General features: G+C 38.9%; 2 protein-coding genes, 1 long non-coding RNA gene and 1 pseudogene across 3 annotated transcripts in view; 2 read left to right on the forward strand and 2 right to left on the reverse strand.

Moving 5' to 3' along the window:
• The window catches only part of LOC146363413 (major histocompatibility complex class I-related protein 1-like), a 228,372-nt gene that overhangs the window by 131,538 nt on the left and 82,428 nt on the right, over positions 1–14,406 (forward strand). The gene's annotated exons all lie outside the window — the stretch shown is intronic.
• On the reverse strand, positions 1,325–2,793 carry LOC146363420 (uncharacterized). Its single transcript, XM_084918974.1, has 3 exons — positions 2,751–2,793; positions 2,222–2,362; positions 1,325–2,085 (listed from the first exon to the last, which is right to left on the reverse strand). The coding sequence occupies exons 1-3, from the start codon at positions 2,791–2,793 to the stop codon at positions 1,325–1,327; spliced, it is 945 nt and encodes a 314-aa protein (XP_084775100.1).
• Positions 5,252–7,296, forward strand: LOC146363421 (uncharacterized; annotated as a pseudogene).
• LOC146363422 (uncharacterized) lies at positions 5,601–5,856 on the reverse strand. Its single transcript, XR_014799267.1, has 2 exons — positions 5,775–5,856; positions 5,601–5,672 (listed from the first exon to the last, which is right to left on the reverse strand). It is a non-coding gene; the product is annotated as an uncharacterized LOC146363422 (long non-coding RNA).

Genomic DNA, 14,406 nt, shown 5'->3' on the forward strand with positions numbered 1-14,406 from the left:
TCTTTTGAAGGTCATAAGCTTCGTTTGGCGTGATGGTCCGGACTGATATATTGCAGGTATTGACTTTGAGTGCAGAGGGCTAAATGCAAACACGCTTACACACACATAGGATATGATTAGAATAAGTCCCTGGGACATTCTGAAAATCCTAAACCAATTCTGAATCACCAGAAGGTCAGTAGATAACAACATTAGATTATTAGAGCTAGGCAGAGAGGTGTTTTGGTTTTCTGTCTCTTACAGAGAAAGGAACAGACACCAGACGTGGTCACAGATATACGAGGATCCTTCGCAGCAGAGGCAGACACAGTGACGGCCAAGACACCAACTGGGTTCAAGTGTCATGGCATTTGGGCTCCGATTAGTCCCCTCAAAAGGATGGATCCCATAAACGCAGCAATAACCATGAAGGGGTCGGCGGAAATCCAGGAACACCAGACCAACGAGGTTCGAGAGGCTCTTGGTCAAAAGGGGGACACGTTCCTGTTCCTTTTTCTGGGGGATACACAGGATACACAGGACCCGAGGATACACAGATCGTTGTTTGACATCGGGGCAGAATAATCCCCTGATCTGTGCAACGACTGAAGGGTTGTCTAATCCCTGAGGTTGAAGAAAGAAGAGCAGAGGATCACCCAACTGGAAGACACTGGTGGCTGCAGCAATAAAATAAAGGCTAAAAGCTCCTCGGACAGAGGTTCTAGTCTGAGTACGTCTGAAGGGTATAAGGTAGCACCAAAATAAAGCTGTGGGAGAACTGGGGAGTGTCATCTGTACCTGCTACTGTTGGAATAATAGTTTCTCTTGCATCTGGACTGCGCAAACACAGAGGCCATCTCACATAGGGTTCGCCCAACAGGGGGACAAAGGGCCTCAGGGGTAAGAAGAAATGAACCCGGCCACACTGGATTGCAGGGTGTAGGTGAGCTCTTTATTCCAAAGAGCTCAACAGGGGGACTGTGAGATTATAATATTATTTTATGCCATGTTAGACCCTTAATTAAAGATTGTGAGTTATTATGTAGTTTTAGTTTGCATTATTCTCCTGAATTAGAAGGAGGTGATAACTATTACATTTGTTAAACTGATTTGCATTACATTAGACTGCTGGTTTATTGTGAATGAATGATATTGTTTTATGATGCATTATACTGCTGAGTTATAAGAAATACTGTTTGCAGAAAGTCATCGCCTTATTTGTCTGATTAGAAGAGAACAGAACATACTGGAGTTTTCTGCCCCATCTCAGCAGGAGCAGATAAACAGGGAGCCAAGGTTGTAGCTTAGGCACTGTGTGAGAGAAAGAATGTGAATGTTTAGGCTTCTATGATTTTATGGTGTGTGTACCCTTATAATGAGAGTATGTTTGTGCACGTGCCTTTAAATTAGATGGTCTTTCTGTTCGAATCTCAAAACAGTCAACAATGATGGCTACTCGTTTTCCAAATGTTTCAGTAAACTGTGGAGGCATTGTGGCCTGCAGACAGTGCTTCTCAGCCCAGTGCACCAGTGCTCCTAAGCGGGCATACAAAACATCAATGGTATCGGCGAAGATAGAAGACAGTGTTTTGTGGGACACATCGAATAGATGACAAAGATGCTGGACTGGAAGATCAAGTCTCAGACGCATTAGTGTGAGTAAGAGCATTTGGAAACCTGTCAGTTTCTTCGATATTGGCAGGAACTCTTTGACAGTGTTGAAGAGGGACATTAAGACAGCATAACAATGTGGTCCAGTGTAATATCTTACTTTTTCAGTATCATCCTTTAAGAAATGTTCATTCAGCTCTGTCTTTTGCAACTGTGATTGAAGCAGTCTGTTCTCCTCCAACAGCCGGTTTATTTCTGCTCTGCCCTGTTCATTGCACACACAATCCTTCGTCTGCCCTTTAGCTTCCGTGACGCTGTCTGTCCGATCACCACTGTCCACATTTGCAGCTGGTACCTCAACCTCCACTTGTCCAACACAACTGCTGTCCACTGCCTCCATGACATTGTGATTTTGTTGTTGGTCTTCTGTCAGATCTTCATCGATCACTTCTGCACGGGGCACACCTTCAGACTCTGCAGCTGCATAACGAAAGCCTGTAAGATAAAATTAGACATAAGGTAAATGTACACCAATATTCCAATGACAGGTGTGTGATTCATCTGGAAGTTATGTGCGGATTAGTGTACAGTGATAGCAATTTAGTATGTTTTTAGAGGGGGGGTTGTTTACCTCCGATGGGTGCTCTTTTTCGCTTCCGTTGCGTACGCCTTGCGTGCCGGTCAGAGTCTGATACAGGTATGTCGTCGTGCCCCATGTGCAGTGTTGGTGCCCAGTCTGGATTTGTTACATCCATTTCATATGCTGGTTTGCCTGCAATAATGCCAAATCATAAGCTACACAGTCGACATGACGTGGTTCTGCAGCATCACACATTAGCATGTTTTATCTCATTATCTATGACCTCAGCACATTGAAAATAACACTAAAAGCCTTTTAAGAGTGATATGAATTAATTTAGAACTCACCGGAAAGAAAATGCCGTGAGCAAACCAAAAAAAGCTGGGGATTGCAGAGAACTCAATATCCGCTCGTCTCACCGCTGCAATCCAAGCCTGACGTCTTTGTTTAGTAATATCGGATACATGGGATCCCTCACGTTGCCTCCAGGATGGAAAACGATGAAAAGAGAGCCCATTATCCAGCTTCTTGCTGTCACGATCGTGTGATCTAACGTTGCAACCGACAACACAACACGTACGATCCATAGCTGAAGCTGTATCCTTTGTCTGGCCTACTGTCATGGCGGAAGGGGGCGTGGCCCACCTCCCGTGACATCACGCTCCAAAGCCCTATAATTAGGTAGGAGTCAGACCATGTCTGATGTGCGAACAGTTAAAGAAGATCAGATGAGTTTCTGTGATAGGCCGATATCTATTAGTGAAGTGCTACCTGCTATTCGACGTCTTAAACTTAATAAATCCCCAGGAACCGATGGCTTAACCTCTGAATTTTACATTACTTTTGCAGATCAACTGGCTCCATTTCTTCTTAATGTATACATTGAAAGTCTTAGAAATCAGTCTCTTCCCCCCACTTTATCACAAGGTCTGTTAACCCTAATCCCAAAGCCAAAGAAAGATCCCACTTATATTAACAATTGGAGGCAAATTTGCCTCCTTAATAATGATTATAAGATCCTAGCTCAGATCTTTGCCAAAAGATTGAAAGCTGTTTTGAATGATATTATTGATGAAACTCAGTCTGGCTTTATGGCTAACAGACACATATCCAACAACATTAGACTTGTTTTTGACCTAATTGATTATGCAGATTTGTGTAGGGATGATAGCTTTATCTTATTTGTAGATTTCTGCAAAGCGTTTGATACGATTGAACATGGTTTTATTTTTCAGGCTTTGGACAAATTTGGCTTTGGTCCTTATTTTCAGAATGCAATTAAAACAATGTACAAAAATGTAAATTGCTCCATCAAACTACAAGCAGGTACATCACCTAGGTTTAACTTGAACCGCAGTATCAGACAAGGCTGCCCCATCTCCCCATACTTATTTCTCATTTGTGCTCAACTCCTCTCTGATTATATTAAACACAGTCCTCTGAAAGGTATAACAATTGCGGATGAAGAAATATTCATTAGTCAACTTGCTGATGATACCACTCTCTTTTTAAAAAATGCTTCACAGGTGCAGATGGCTATTAACACAATTAATGCCTTTTCTTTAGCTTCAGGACTCCACCTAAACATTGGCAAATGTGAACTGCTTGCCCTTAGAAATTGTACCAGTCTATCTATTGCTGGCATCCCAGTGAAAGAGTCTGTCACTTACCTTGGTATAGTCATTAATAAAAATCAATCCACCAGGTGCTCCCTTAATTTCACTCCAATTTTGGACAAAACACAAAAAAAGCTAAATGCTTGGCTGCAGCGGGATTTATCCATTAAAGGGAGAGTTTTACTCACGAAAGCAGAGGGTTTATCTCGTCTAACTTATGCTGCTTTGTCTCTTGATGTAAATAAAGAAACCCTGGCAGATATTGACAGACTTATTTATAATTTCATATGGAAGAATAGAATTCATTATATTAAAAGATCAGTTTTATCCAACTCATACCAACAGTTACCAAAGTAAACTTTCTTGACTTCTCCTCATTAAACAATGTGTTTAAAATAAACTGGATTAAACAATTTTTCAGGAACCCAACCTCAATTTGGAACTTTATTCCCAATTATATTTTCTCAGAAATTGGTGGTCTTAACTTTCTTTTGCTTTGTAATTACAATATCGATAAAATCCCTTTAAAACTATCCAACTTTCATAAACAAATGCTTCTTTCCTGGTCATTGATTTATAAACACAACTTTTTTCCACATAGATACTATATTTGGAACAATAGAGACATTTTATACAAACATAAGTCTGTGTTTTTAAGTAATTGGTTTGATAATGGGATTCATCGTGTTGCACAACTTATATATCCAGTTGGAGGTTTACTCTCTTACTCAGAATTTTTGAATACATATGGTCTTTCTGTTCCACCAAAGGAATATGCCATAGTGTTTGATGCTATCCCTGCTGGGGTCTTAATGTTGTTTAGAAATCTTGTTGTTAGTGATTTGACCCCTTTACCACTGGATCCTGCTGTTACTTATGTCGGTCAGGTGTGTTTCCCCTCTGTAAACAGGAAAAACAACCGTGAAATACGAACTCTGTTTCAAAAAGACAAAACTTGTGTCCCAACAGCTGTCGCCTACTGGAATAACTTATACCAGGACCTGGAATGGGAGAAGATTTGGACCTTACCGTCGAAATTTCTATTAAATAACAAAGTAAAGGAAATATCTTTTAAAGTTATTCATCGTTTTTACCCAACCAGATCTTTTCTTGTACGTTATAAAAAGGACATTGATATTAACTGATATTAAATGAAACCAAACAATATGTTAAAACCATACAACATTCTCAAAATCTAAAAGCTGTCAAAACCATAAACTTATGTTCCCTGTTCAATATCATGTGATTCTTTAATAGACCCCCTGACATTGTGTTTGCTATTTTGTATTTGTATATCTGTATTTTGTGCTTTGTCAATAAAGCGTATTCAAAAAAAAAAAAGGGAGTCAGACCATGTTTCCTTTTAGCTGAAAAACATTACACCCAGCTAACCTGCAGTGTTGAAAACGTGTTTTCCAACGATGTTTGCTACCCTACAATTCGTCCTACTCTGTATGGTTTAAGGATGCAGGGACTGACAAAGACAGGGAAGAAGTCTCATCATGACGAGTAAAGTTTGCTTGCCTGGCTGGGCAGCTCTCTGGGTGCTCAGCACCCCCAAAGCTCTGATCCTAGAATTGCCCCTGTAGCAAACAATGAAAGTTTCTGTCCCTGCTTGTTTTTTTCTAATTCTTTATACCTCCTCTGTATTTTGAAAATAGGATCTGTCGTGGAGCAGCACACGGTGGACACGTCAAACAAACCCCCGTCAGACACAAGTCACTTTTCAGCCATTCTAAAGTCTCACTTCAATGCTGGATGCAATTTATCTAAAGGTGAGTATCACTCCCTCCAGTTAATACACGACACCACGGTTCTTCATTCACAGATGGATTTATTCTTCCGTCACACTTCTCCTCCGAAACACCATAAAATCCACCGTCAAACTGTCATTACATAAAAGTACAGAATGACCAAACATAAATATTACAAATAAACATTTAAACCCAAGTTAACAAATACGCGATAAACAAACACAGTTAACATACCTCGCTGGCTGCACGTAACCGTGAGGGAATGAGTCCGCTTCAGGAACAAAAACTTAACGAAAATAATTCCCAATTTCTTCTTATATAGCAGCTTTCTTTTTTTTTTTTTTTTTTTTTGCCTGTCCCGTTTGGCTCTTTTGCCATCAGAATTATTGTCTAAAGGCAAAGAAAGATGCTCAACGGATTTACTTTACCAAACTGACCATCCCAGCCTTGCCGTAATGGTCCATTTGATTCACCTTTTATTGTTTATTTTATTTTCACTTGCTGAATACGGGACAGACTTGACTGGGGGAAAGAAGGGGAGAAAGAAAGAGGGAAAGAGAAACAGCTGAGGAGAGGGACAAGGGCAAAAAACAAAAACCAACAGAATGGGCAGAAAAAAAAATGCATCTATCGATCACCTGGATCACCTGTTGAGAAAGAAAAAAGAAAACAAGCAGAAGAGAACAAGAGTAATAGAATAAACAACATCACAATGATATATGGGAATATGACAGTAAATACTAAATATTAATATTGTGCAGCACATAAGATCAACAGAACACAGTGTGCTCTTCGCAGCTTTCTTTTACTTTAAACTGCTTATTTATTCCTTCTTCTGACTTAGTTAACTTATTAACTTAGCTTCTTTGCACATGCTTTTGACTTCCCTTTACATCACTTAAAGGGGCCTGTGCGCAACACAAAATGAACCTTAGTTCCTACCCCAAAAGGAACAACAATAAATAAAGAAAATAAACATACATGAACACAATAAATTAAACAAATTGACATAATTTACATTTATGGCAGTTAAAGTGAGCATAAACACTACAGAAAAAAAATAATGAAATAGATTTAAATTACTCTTTGTAAGAATGTTTATTTTTCTCTGAAGATTTTCTCAGGGTCTACGATTATGTCAAATCGACATGATAGATGACACCATTGCAGGCAGTGCAACCACACTTAGTAAAATGTCCAAAAAAAATAAGGAGGGTATGTGTGGCTGCTGTTCAAAGATTGAGACGTCGTACAGGTCAGCAGTTTGGTGGCCGAAGGGAGTTTGTTGTGATCGATGAGAGTCACTTTCGTCACAAACCAAAGGTAAGTTTTTGTGACTGTAATTTTATATTACATCTATATATTTATCAACCTTTCATAGTATATTTTAGTCATTTGTGTTCATTTTTTTGTTTCTGCATCAGTATGGGAGAGGAAGAATGGATGGAGGATTGGTTCCTCAGTGATAAGTGATGAATGGCGGGCCTATCGTGTACTCCCAGATTTAGGGTATGAACACCATACTGTTAACCACAGCAGGTGGTATGTTGACCCTTGTACAGGTGCCCATACCCAACATCTGGAGAGAGCCTGGAGGTCTTACAAGGAGCAAATCTGGAGACTCAGGGGTAACAGAAATGATAGCCTACTGTCAGAACACCTTACAGTTATTGAGTGGAACGAGTGGCTCGCAAAAAAGCAAAAAAATGGTACATTGGGGAGACTGATATATGACATTTCCAAAAAATACAGATAATTATAAAAGTTAGTGTTGCTACTGTTATTTTTTCACCTTTTGAAAATGTTATTTGAAAAGTTTATGTAAAGAGCTACAGGTCATATAGTTTGCATCCAGCCGTGTTCTGTATTACTTCAAATATTGGCTGATAGTTGATGACAGTGTTTTTAGTTTTATATCAGCATTTGTGTGTCAAATCGGTAAGCATTGTTCTGATGTTTTTGTGATTGGCATCTTAAAAATACAGTGCGTTCTGGATCTACCCTGTGTGTTGTCATTAATTTTTTGTTGCAATGTATTTTAGAAACTTTCACATCTATAAATAGGTTGTAAGGTATATACGGTCCCCACTTTAGATGAGCTACCTCAAAATACTTTACTAACAAGTAGCAAATGGTTTGTAACTTCCTAAATAAGTTTATTAAGGTATTTATGAGTATTTATAGATAATCTATTGAAAAAGAAGTTGGTCGATAGTGAGTAACAGCTTTGGCAGCCTTTAAGTGACGGTTATAAATGTATTACAAGACATCTGTTAAGATATAGCAGCTGACTGATGTAACCCTGATATTCAGTGTTTATAAAACATCTAGTATGAAACTAGTATGTGTAGTACATGTAGAGTTTATAGTATTATATAGGGTATGTTAAGCATCTACTGATGCAGAGTATTGTTTATAAGTGATTAATCAATGAGTTTTAGAACATGAAAACATAATTAATAAAAAGTGTTATACATTAGCTTATTCATCATGAATAAAGTGTTTAAAGCAGTGCTTGTAAACTATTAACTGATTATGAGAAAAACTTTGTAGATGCTGTAGAGATAATTAAGTAACCATTAACTAATGCTTAACAGATGATTGACTAATGCTTAATAGTGTGCACTTATTACAAAGTGTTACCGAATATTTTCATGCATGGAAACTCTTTAGACATTATGCAAGATATTGACCATTGTTAAAGGTAGTTAATGGTAAAATATCCACGGCGAGACTAATGTGCTAATGCAAGGTTAAATAAATTTTTCAAAAAAACAAAAATCCCCACCACATTACGCCCATCTACAACCTCTATTCTTTTTGCAGTAGCTGTGCAAGAGTGTCATGGTCCTGAGTCCGTGGACTCAGTGATTTTGTGTTTGGTGTATTTATTATCATTATTATTTGTGGACTGTTTTGGGATGGTTTGTGTTTTGGTGTTTTTGGATACTGGGTTTCTGGGTTGGTGCTCCCTCTGTTGGTCCCTGGTGTTAGTGTTCCCCTGTCTCGTCAGGTTAATCAGGTCCAGCTGTGTGATTTCCCAGTGTCCCTCTGTGTATTTATAGTGTGTGTCTGCCTGTGTTCCTCATCGCGTCGTCTGTGTTCATTCACTGTGTTCATTCACTGTGTTCCTCTGCGTCTCTCTGCCCAGCCTTCCTCATCTGCCATCTCTGTACATCTCCCGCTGTCCTTATGTTTCAGGTTTGTTTGTTAGTTTTTCCCAGTTTAGGTTTATGTTCAGTTCTTCCCTCACCTTTCTTATTTTCACTGTAAATAAATCTCCACTCGCATCTCCACTGCCTTCTGCATCTTGGGTCCTCATTCTTTCCACCACATGACTGCTGCCCCAGCCGTGACAAAGAGTCTTCATGTCACGGCCTGGGGGATCGGCAAGACGCTGATCGGCCTTTTCTTCCTTTTCTCTCTCTCGCACTCTCTCTCTCTCCTCCTCTCTGTTGCCAGGGCGGAACTCATTGCGGGTTCACGCCCTCGGCCCACGCCCACGGAAAAGAACACACCTGATGCCCATCAAGGTGAATGGCATTTAAGCCAGGAGGTGACTGCTGGTCTTCGCTGGATCGTTGTCTAGCACGCGTCAGTGAGAGTCAAGCTACAGCTCAGGATAAGTCAAGTGTCTTTTGTGAATATTGTACTCATTCCTGTTTCCTCGCCTACAGACCCCCTGGATTACCTTTCCCGTGTGAATCTGTGTGTCAAGTGTGAAGAAAGGAACTGCAGCTGTGTATGTGGAGAGTTGGAGAGCGAGTGATTCTCCCCTTGGATTTCCCCGGAGCCCCGTCCCTCACATTGTTGTATATAGCACTGCCCTGCACTCCCTGTATATACACCAGGTGAACTCTGTAAATAAATCCCTGTGTTCAACTGATTCAGGAGTCCTGCATTTGAGTCCCCTGCATTGAACCTTAACACTTCAGGTATTGTCTGGGCTGAATTGCCAATTGACCATTGGTGAGGTGTGGATACAGGCATGCCTGGGCCAGGCTTTCGGGAGGCACAACAGCTTTTGTCTTTATGTCGTGCCAGCTCTTTTAGTTAACTTGTGTTTTATTTAAATTGCACAATATCTTTTGGTGTCTCCACATTTATGCTGCAGCTTTTTGAACACACTATTATGCAAACTATTGCAGATAACAACTTAAAAGTGCAGTGTGTTTTTTCTCTCCAATACTCAGTATATTGAAAAGCCGGGAAATGGGATTAAGCATGCACATTCTGCTTAGAACAGCTTTATATTGTTAGGTAGGATTTGTAAAGATTTGTGTCAGTGTGGCATCAAATTTAGACAGGAATTACAGGACCACTGCCTTCTGAGATCAGCAGCTTTCCCCAGCTTCTGAAATGAGCTATATTGTGATGATGGAAAGAGGTCATCTCTCAGAAGAATTAAACCGGCTAACAGTTGTCTCTGGGCACTGAGGACTGCCCAACATCTGCTAAATGAAGCTAGACCATAACACTTCTCACCAAGTGTCAGTTATAGCACAGAGGATAACAGTAGCCTGACCAACAACAGAACACAAACAGATTTCAACAATAGTCATTCTCTCTTTGTATGCTCACATTATGACAGAAACAACCCAGAGCAGCGTTAAGCTAGCTTTGTAAACCATAAACTTATAAATGTTTAATAAATAGATTTACTCATCACTCCTACAGAGATGAATATATTCAGGTCTATATTTATAGATCAACTAGAGCTAGATGATCTGAATTTTCTTTCATTCAGATACAACCAACATGAAGGGCTCATTTAATAACCATAAACACAATTTATTAATGGTAATCAAGCATTTTTATATCTTAGTAATCAAAGAAGTGCCTTAGTTGACTTCTTTTGAGTGTGGTTTGTCGCCAAACCTTATAACATAGCTAATGTCACTACCATCTTGTAAATCTTCCTTTTCACTTTTGCTGCTATTCTTCTGTCACAAATCACCCCTGAAACTTCTCTACACCTTGCTTGCACTCTCTTCTTCAGCTCTTTGCACTATGGCTATGAGGAAAAGTGAAAAATTGGTCATTCCAGATGACATATCTGTGGAGAGAGGGTAGTACAAAGAGAGTTTTTTAACCAAATTATTTAACACATTTTAGTAGCGTGAGAAGAAGCCTGCGGAAGAAGGAGAGGAGAAGTGCACTTCCTTATTCAATAACTGTCCTCCATGCATCCTTTTGCTACTTTCCCCAAATTATCCGCACAGAGACTAACCTGTGTGGATTTATTACTTAGCTTGCCTGCAATTATTCTTTGTTTTTCTACCATTGCACACTATTAATTAAACCTTCTAAACCTTTTAACGTTGTCCAGCCATGAGTCATTAAGACAGTTGCGCTTAAATTTGTCTGACAATTAATGACACTGCAGCAATCAGGTTTTGCTGGTCCTTCGAAGCTAATTTCTTCAAGTTAGCTTTAAAGTTTTTAAGCTTTCAAAACCTTTTTTAAACAGTCCTGTAACTCTAATAAATTAAGTTCATGTAACATTTTTCCTTATTTGAGTTAGTTCAACTTATTATTTTTAATCAACTTCAACTATTAAATACCAGCGTAATACTTAATTACTTTTTTTACTTATTTATTTCAAAAATATGGCAGTCATCTATGGAAGATTTTGATTTCTGGGGTTAGTTTGACCCCAACCATAAAAGATGTCTGATGAGTCTTATTTAATTAACAGCTGGACTGATTTAGATTCTGAGGAAGGACAATGGAGTAAAAGTGAACCGCCTTTGTCTTTTATAAGTTGCCCAAAGGTTGCACTAAAATTATGCACAGTGTTGCTTTAGGGTTTTGGGGGTTGCTTTTATTTCTTTGTGAAACATTACATAAACACTTTAAACATTTAAAAATCAGCTTGACTTAAAAAATAATGTTTTTTTGACATTTAACAAATCTACATCAACTGCAAGTTTTAAAAGCAGTTTTATTTAGCTTTTTTAATTTAAAACATTTTATTTCTTCTGATAAGGCTTCACTAGTGATCTCTGCACTACAACTTGTACTACAATTATCTCAAGGGACCTAAGAAGTACAGTAGTCTAGAAGCTGGTAAACTGTTGTCCAACTTAGCATTTGATATTGTTTCTAAAATGTTTTTTTTTTAAATAAATAAATATTAATATTGTATATATCCAAAAAATACTACATACAGTGGGATGCAAAAGTTTGGGCAACCTTGTTAATAGTCATTACTTTCCTGTATAAATCGTTGGTTGTTACAATAAAAAAATGTCAGTTAAATATATCATATAGGAGACACACACAGTGATATTTGAGAAGTGAAATTAAGTTCATTGGATTTACAGAAAGTGTGCAATAATTGTTTAAACAAACACAGGCAGGTGCATAAATTTGGCACCACAAAAAAAGAAATGAAATCAATATTTAATAGATCCGCCTTTTGCAGAAATTAAAGCCTCTAAACGCTTCCTGTAGGTTCCAATGAGAGTCTGGATTGTGGTTGAAGGTATTTTGGATCATTCCTCTTTACAAAACATCTCTAGTTCATTCAGGTTTGATGGCTTCCGAGCATGGACAGCTCTCTTTAACTCACACCACAGATTTTAAATAATATTCAGGTCTGGGGACTGAGATGGCCATTCCAGAACGTTGTACTTGTTCCTCTGCATGAATGCAGGAAGTGGATTTTGAGCAGTGTTTCAGGTCGTTGTCTTGTTGAAAGATCCAGCCCTGGCGCAGCTTCAGCTTTGTCACTGATTCCTGGACATTGGTCTCCAGAATCTGCTGATACTGAGTGGAATCCATGTGTCCCTCAACTTTGACAAGATTCCCAGTCCCTGCACTGGCCACACAGCCCCACAGCATGATGGAACCACCACCATATTTTACTGTAGGTAGCAGGTGTTTTTCTTGGAATGCTGTGTTCTTTTTCTCCATGCATAACGCCCCTTGTTATGCCCAAATAACTCAATTTTAGTTTCATCAGTCCACAGCACCTTATTCCAGAATGAAGCTGGCTTGTCCAAATGTGCTTCAGCAAACCTCAAGCGGCTCTGTTTTTGCTGTGGGCGGAGAAAAGGCTTCTTCTGCATTACTCTCGCATACAGCATCTTCTTGTGCAAAGTGCGTTGAATGGTTGAACGATGCACAGCGACTCCATCTGCTGCAAGATGATGTTGTAGGTCTTTGGTGCTGGTCTGTGGGTCGACTCTGACTGTTCTCACCATTCGTCGCTTCTGTCTATCCGAGATTTTTCTTGGTCTGCCACTTTGAGCCTTAACTTGAACTGAGCCTGTGGTCTTCCATTTTCTCAATATGTTCCTAACTGTGGAAACAGACAGCTTAAATCTCTGAGACAGCCTTCTGTATCCTTCCCCTAAACCATGATGGTGAACAATCTTTGTCTTCAGGTCATTTGAGAGTTGTTTTGAGGCTCCCATGTTGCTACTCTTCAGAGAAAATTAAAAGAGGAGGGAAACTTACAATTGACCCCCTTAAATACTATTTTCTCATTATTGGATTCACCTGTGTATGTAGGTCAGGGGTCACTGACCTTACCAAGCCAAATTGAGTTCCAGTAATTAGTTCTAAAGGTTTTGGAATCAATAAAATGACAACAGTGCCCAAATTTATGCACCTGCCTGATTTTGTTTAAACAATTATTGCACACTTTCTGTAAATCCAATGAACTTAATTTCACTTCTCAAATATCACTGTGTGTGTCTCCTATATGATATATTTAACTGACATTTTTTTATTGTAACAACCAACGATTTATACAGGAAAATAATGACTATTAACAAGGTTGCCCAAACTTTTGCATCCCACTGTATATTCATTGTGGTATACTCCTTGTCTTTTGAAAAACTTTATTTTCTGTTTTTGGACATCTTTTAAAACAAAATTCAATATTACAGGAACAGAAGCTCTTCTATTTCTTGAACTACCAAACTTACTGGTAGTAACACACACTGCAACCGGGAAACACAAGGGAACACTTAATTAAGGCACAATACACAATATATAAGTGAATTGATTTTGCCTCTTCACCACATATAACTCTGGATACTGTAGCTCCTGTGAAAACTAAGGTCTCAAATCAGAAGTACCTGACTCCGTGGTATAATTCTCAATCACGTAGCCTAAAGCCGATAACTCGGAAGCTGGAGAGGAAATGGCGTGTCACAAATTTAGAGGATCATCATTTAGTCTGGAGGAATAATTTGTTGCTTTATAAGAAACCCCTCTGCAAAGCCAGAACATCTTACTATTCATCACTGATTGAAGAAAATAAGAACAACCCCAGGTTTCTCTTCAGCACTGTAGCCAGGCTGACAAAAAGTCAGAGCTCTTTTGAGCCAACCATCCCTTTAACGTTAACTAGTAATGACTTCATGAACTTCTTCAAAAATAAAATTTTTATCATTAGAGAAAAAATGACCAATAATCATCCCACGCATGTAATATTATCTACAGCTACTCTTAGTACCATTGATGTTAAGTTAGACTCTTTTTCTCCAATTGATCTTTCTGAGTTAACTTCAGTAATTACTTCCTCCAAACCATCAACGTGTCTTTTAGACCCCATTCCTACAAAACTGCTCAAAGAAGTCCTGCCATTAATTAATGCTTCAATCTTAAATATGATCAACCTATCTCTAATAATCGGCTATGTACCACAGGCCTTCAAGCTGGCTGTAGTTAAACCTTTACTCAAAAAGCATCTCTAGACCCAGCAGTCTTAGCTAATTATAGGCCAATCTCCAACCTTCCTTTCATATCAGACATCTTTGAAAGAGTAGTTGTCAAACAGCTAAAAGATCATCTGCAGAGGAATGGCTTATTTGAAGAGTTTCAGTCAGGTTTCAGAGCTCATCACAGCACA

This window comes from Perissodus microlepis, chromosome 22 (assembly GCF_051167445.1).
Source record: "Perissodus microlepis isolate ML-2025 ecotype Zambia chromosome 22, ASM5116744v1, whole genome shotgun sequence".
Taxonomy (NCBI): domain Eukaryota; kingdom Metazoa; phylum Chordata; class Actinopteri; order Cichliformes; family Cichlidae; genus Perissodus; species Perissodus microlepis.

What these genes read in the sequence shown, in the direction of transcription:
- LOC146363420 (XM_084918974.1), bottom strand. Translation starts at nt 2,793, where the DNA reads ATGACAGTAGGCCAGACAAAGGATACAGCTTCAGCTATGGATC. An exon ending in TACAGCTTCAGCTATGGATC is followed by an intron (nt 2,363 to 2,750) that starts GTACGTGTTGTG and finishes GCATTATTGCAG; the next exon opens with GCAAACCAGCATATGAAATG. An exon ending in AAAAAGAGCACCCATCGGAG is followed by an intron (nt 2,086 to 2,221) that starts GTAAACAACCCC and finishes TTTATCTTACAG; the next exon opens with GCTTTCGTTATGCAGCTGCA.